The sequence below is a fragment of the Diaphorina citri genome, unplaced genomic scaffold (assembly GCF_000475195.1).
Source record: "Diaphorina citri unplaced genomic scaffold, Diaci psyllid genome assembly version 1.1 scaffold153, whole genome shotgun sequence".
Taxonomy (NCBI): domain Eukaryota; kingdom Metazoa; phylum Arthropoda; class Insecta; order Hemiptera; family Psyllidae; genus Diaphorina; species Diaphorina citri.
In genome coordinates this window covers 243,782-249,781 of record NW_007377590.1, presented here as the reverse complement: position 1 = coordinate 249,781, position 6,000 = coordinate 243,782, and the positions used below count along the sequence as shown (strand labels likewise).

Here is a 6,000-nt window from a genome sequence, read left to right as displayed (position 1 = left end):
TTACCTCCCTCCCGATTTCATTGTTGACTCTCTTCCGGTTGTCACATTGCCCAGTTGTGTGTCCCCATCCGTGGCACAAGCTGTGCTTTTACGGATGGGTATACCATTTATATGGATTTTTTATGTTCTGTTGTTAAGTTGTAATAGTAATTAATGGAAACTTGATTTAAAAAAAAATAATAATAAAAAATACATAGGATGTCTAATATCTCTCTTTCTTGGTGAAAGTGAAAATGGTGACAAAGCCACTCTGTCTTCGTAAAAGAAGACAAGATGAACTGATGACTTTTCTGAATATCCCAGGCACTCCGAGTACTGAGAGAAAATTACAATCGTTTCAAGGAAAAGTCAAGGACTGGGGCTGAGAACGTCACTTGAACTTCTGAAGGAAAAAGAATCTTGTTCGCTCTTGACGTTTTCACGTTTTTCCTTGCCTTCTCTTTTATTTCGACTCGAGTTTTTTATTTTTGTACCTGGAAGGCACCCTGGGTTAAGCGCGAGCTACGTTCTCGCTAATAGATCCTTGAGAGTTCACGTTTTTCTCCAGGGATGGGACAAGGGAAGACTTCCAGGAAAGGGATCGTCTTCCTAGAATCTGGAACGAGATGTGATACCATATAATGAGAAAATTCGGAAGATTAACGCAGTTTCTAATGTATAGTTGAGTAAAGATGGATTTCGAGCTTAACGGATTGGGTGATGGTCAATGATAAAACGATATTTAAATTCCTTAAGGTGTGTCCAAACATAGTCAACCGGCCGTAGATCGCCGGCCGTCGAAAATGTGTGGAAACACCTTTAGATACTCGTCAATGGACATTTCTCTTGAGAAATGTCCATTGACGGTTTTTTTTACTTTCTTCAACCTAAAGGACTTGCCGTAATATATTTTTTGCTATCTTTGGTAGTCCCTGAGGTGCCCCGCTTTCATGACACAGGCCCTGTCTTATGGATACTTGAAATATACATGTCCCGCTCATAATAAAAGATGCCTGTTACTTTATTTTTGGCCCTTAAATGCGCTGACTAGGGAAAATGATATTTATAAAATCTCTTATAATTATTATGCAAGGGCGTTGAACTTGGGAGGTATTTGAAACTTAGAACAGTATGAAAGTTGCTCTCGTATTGAAAGGATCACTTGACCTTGATTAAATTACATTATTATAGATATAAAATTGAAATATATCTTTCAATTTCTTCGAGAAAAAAATTACAGCGACAGAAAGTTTGGCGTTTTATAAAAAAATCGGAGGCAACTCAAGAATCTCGAGATGACACTACACAAATCCTCCAAAGTGACATAAAAACAGAACTTGAAGTGTTTGCATAAATCTTTGCAAAAAAAAATCAAGTTCAAAGTGTCCGCAAATAGACATTAGAAAAACTAAAGTGCTTCAAGTTCAAAGTGTCCGCAAACAGACATTAGAAGGAAAAAAAAAACTAAAAGTGCTTTATTTTCCAAGGAAACTTTGGTGCATTGTAAGAGCGGGAAAGTTGTTATCAACTTTACCATAATAACCAAGATGATTCAAGTGGTCCCTCCATCCACACCTGGTGAGCAATTGAAAGGGGACACCTGCCGGCTTTAACCTCAATCCCCACAGTTCCCTCTATCGAACCTCTACAAAAATAATTTCCAAGCACTAACTATGGCACCATAGATCAGACGAACTGAGATGTTTGATTGCAACAATGCTTCCGCCAAATTTTCTCTAACTTCGTGTCATTCTCAGCCAGTCCTGCCACTACTTCAGGAATAAGGACAATCAAGTTATCATTCAATACTTCACAGTGGAATTACCATCATTCAATAATTTTATTGTCGAGTGCAAGTTGACTTAATCATTTGACCACCAAGGCACAATTTACTGATGGGCATATCACATCTGGTGACATTGGTATTGGTAAGCCTAAGCACTTTATCAATATCATCAGATCCAAAGTTTTCTTCGTTCGAACATAATTGAGACCACAATTCTACCATTTCCTCCAAAAAGGTCACACTGCGGGAAGTCAAACCTATCTACACCCATACGATTTACCAACCTATAACATGAAAAACAAAGTAAACTTCTAAATAGAAGGTAAAACCACAAATGTATTCGAGGAAAACCGACCACACGCGATTGTCCAAATCACCGCATTACTATTCATGTCAAACAATACACTGCCTATTTAAGTATTACAACTTGAACAATATTCAAGTCAAAGAGTACATTGATGCCTACTTTAAGCTACCTCTGCATTTTAAAAGAGAGAATTTATCAAAAATAGACCTTTACCTCAATTGCAACAATGTAAGGATTTCCTGCAATCTGATTGGTTCCTTCATTTTCGTTTGATGACTCATTGCTGTCACATTGATCTGGATAAACTATAAGGTTACGCTGTATTGAATTTAAGGAAATACTCTGGTTTTCAGTTTTGGTTTTGCAACTTGAAGACGTAGATTCTGTTATACCGGGCAAAGGACGTAAAGGTCCTATTCAGGCAGGATAAAGGGATAAACCATTCGCCAATCCGGGCCGACCTTAAACTACAAGGGACCAACCATCCCGTCTACGACAGTATTTTATTATATCAAACTCTGCACGGAGACTTTCTTTCCTTTTTCCGACTTTCTTTTAAGTAGCAAAGTTCCCCTGAAGGATAGATCTCTTCCATACCACCACTTTTCTCTTTCCACCACGTCTCTTCTTATTTAGGTATTTTTTTCGGGAGTCTTACTTTTTTGAAAATTTTCGACGGGAAGACGAAATTTGTTTCCCAATGTGAATCTTTGACAATCGGCGAGATGATAATACAATAAGAAAATGTCATACATATAGCATACTTGATACCTAAATGACATGGGACCAATGTCTTTCTCTCTACTATACATCAGCCTCAAGACCTATTTCTCCTGATCTGGGTACTCCAATCTTGGTTCTTGATAAACAAAGGAGTGCCTGTATGAGAGCACGTTGCGTTGAGCGTTCAGATTATTTGGTCTGGTCTATTTGGTTTTCAAATTCCGTGGGCTGTGCTGGATTGTTCTCTCTAGGATTTTGGAACAATGGCATACGAGGTTGGAGAACACAAAATATCTGGTACTAGCACTCCCCTTCACTAGAAGGTCTAGAAGTTTAGGTCATTTATTTTTTGGGACATTAAGAAATACATCATAGCTTTTTAGGAGATGGTTATAAATTTGTGGGTATTTTCGGAAGGATTAGATACATATCTTCATATCTCCAAAAGATGTTTAATAAAATGTCAGTCCTAACCTGATTGCTTAAAGCCTCGTTTGTTTTAACGATTCTATCTCTAAGGTAGGAAAAAAATAAAATAAAAACACTTCACAACAGTCTGAAATTCAAATTCCTCAAGGGAATTTTTCCAATATTCGTGCCTCAGGCCTCGTGTTTCAACAAGAAATAATTGAAAAACAGAGAAAAATTACACAAGCCATCTCCCAAGGTGACCAAAGTAAAGAATAATAGACCAGAGATGCAAATGGGAAAAGAAGAAGAAGATGAAGAAAAAGAAAAAGAAAAATCTTAAACATAAATTTACTTACCCGTCGTTCCACAGTTTCTTGGCACACTTCAAACAAATCTCTGTGGGAAAATTACTCAATTGCAAATTGCGTAACAATGACTTGGTTTGTCTTACCTGAAAACAGAGAAAAAAATTCTTCGTAAGTATTGGAAAACATGCCTATAAGTAGGCTTGCCAAACGTCCCGAATTGGCCGGGACAGTCCCGAATTTCAGGGGGTGTCCCGGCGTCCCGTTGAGTTTTTCATTTTGGGGCGGCGTTTTGTCCCGAATTTCCGTTCTTGTCCCAGAAAAAATTCGGGACGCGTTTTTTAACTTTAAAATTAGGTACCTCTACAAATCAGAATTTGTTCTTAACTTGTTTAAATTTGTCATGCTTTCATCAGTTTGCTCTTCCACTTTGCTAAACCTTTATAAACGAGAAAATGTTGTATTAAACCGCCTTAAACGAAAAAATGAGCTAGTCCCTTGGATTCTCGTTTATCCAGGTTCGACTGTATTTTGTATATCTGTTTTTAATAATAGGTATGTTACCTATCACCTATCATACCTATGTATTTGGCGATTTTGTTCGCGGATTTGGCGATTTTGTTCGCGGATTTGGCGATTTTGTTCGCGGATTTGGCGATTTTGTTCGCGGATTTGGCGATTTTGTTCGCGGATTTGGCGATTTTGTTCGCGGATTTGGCGATTTTGTTCGCGGATTTGGCGATTTTGTTCGCGGATTTGGCGATTTTGTTCGCGGATTTGGCGATTTTGTTCGCGGATTTGGCGATTTTGTTCGCGGATTTGGCGATTTTGTTCGCGGATTTGGCGATTTTGTTCGCGGATTTGGCGATTTTGTTCGCGGATTTGGCGATTTTGTTCGCGGATTTGGCGATTTTGTTCGCGGATTTGGCGATTTTGTTCGCGGATTTGGCGATTTTGTTCGCGGATTTGGCGATTTTGTTCGCGGATTTGGCGATTTTGTTCGCGGATTTGGCGATTTTGTTCGCGGATTTGGCGATTTTGTTCGCGGATTTGGCGATTTTGTTCGCGGATTTGGCGATTTTGTTCGCGGATTTGGCGATTTTGTTCGCGGATTTGGCGATTTTGTTCGCGGATTTGGCGATTTTGTTCGCGGATTTGGCGATTTTGTTCGCGGATTTGGCGATTTTGTTCGCGGATTTGGCGATTTTGTTCGCGGATTTGGCGATTTGGTCGCGGATTTGGCAATTTTGTTCGCGGATTTAGCGATTATGGTCGCGGATTTGGCGATTTTGTTCGCGGATTTTGCGATTATGTTCGCGGATTCGCGTCCCGAATCGACATTTGGGATATTTGGCAAGCCTACCTATAAGAGCAAGTTTGTACATTTTGCGCAAGATTGCGCAACACTATATCAATGCGTGCTGCGTGCCAATCTTGATTAAAAAACCTTTTCTACTCGGGTCTTTCAAAGTCAGTAGTTACCCACTTATGTCCCCATGTCAAGGAATAATAAAAGACTTTCCTAATAAAACCCAAGATCTTCACAATTACCTTTAATCTGAACAAAACACTCACCCACCGACAAGTCAGTCAGAAATCAAGATACGTTAAACCCAATAAGAATACCTGAAACTCGGCTAGGTTGGCAATCTGATTTTCAACTTATAGGTCGGAAGGTCACAAATTTGTAATACCTGAACGTAGGTTGTCCTAATGATTCAACCAGACTTTGCATGGAGATCCTACACGCCTTGAATGATTTTCTAGATGATTCAACAAGATTCTAGATAGACAAATAGACGTCTCTAATGTAGCCAAATTCTGAATAATCGGAAAAACAATGCACACAGAGGAGGAAATCCAATGAATTCGTCACACTTCGTGGCGTAGTGGTAGGAGGCCACGGGTTCAAACTAATTTTCCGTCTTGTGGCTGTCACTTATTTGAATAATCTGCTCATTATACGTATGTATGTAGAGTTAAATATGATTTGTATTGATATGAATCAACCAATCAACTATAAAATACCCTACAGGTCATTCAAAAGTTCATTAATAAGTTGCTCCATATTTCATATTTGAGATATTCAACCTCTAATACAAATTTACAACTCTACACAATGGGATAAACCCAATATCATTAGTCAATTTGGGACATTACAGTACTAAGAAAGGTTGTTGAAGGATCAAGGTTTAACCTTCACTTCAGAGCGGAAGTAAGTTGAAATGGATCATATCAGGCTTTAGGTCGTCTCTGTGTGGATTCTAAGTGGTTTCCAAACGGCAATAGATGAGGTCTATCAGAGAAGACAATTTTTCAATAGAGAATACAGGACAGAGGGACAGTGCAGAAAAAGCTCTTCTTTGAAAGACTTCATTCGAAAGATTTCTTTGGTTTCGTCAATGCATTTTTCTCAGGTTTTGGTTACACTGATACACTCTCATTTATTCCAGTCAAGACCAAAATACTTATTTTCACAACATTAGCCA

General features: G+C 38.7%; 1 protein-coding gene across 1 annotated transcript in view; it reads right to left on the bottom strand.

Moving 5' to 3' along the window:
- Positions 1–3,477: 3,477 nt before the first annotated feature.
- LOC113465741 overlaps positions 3,478–6,000 on the bottom strand; it is a 94,753-nt gene continuing 92,230 nt past the window's right edge. Inside the window, exon 4 of the mRNA XM_026820503.1 lies at positions 3,478–3,657. Within this exon, the coding sequence (XP_026676304.1) occupies positions 3,614–3,657 (44 nt within the window). The 3' untranslated portion in view covers positions 3,478–3,613. The remainder of the gene's footprint in view (positions 3,658–6,000) is intronic.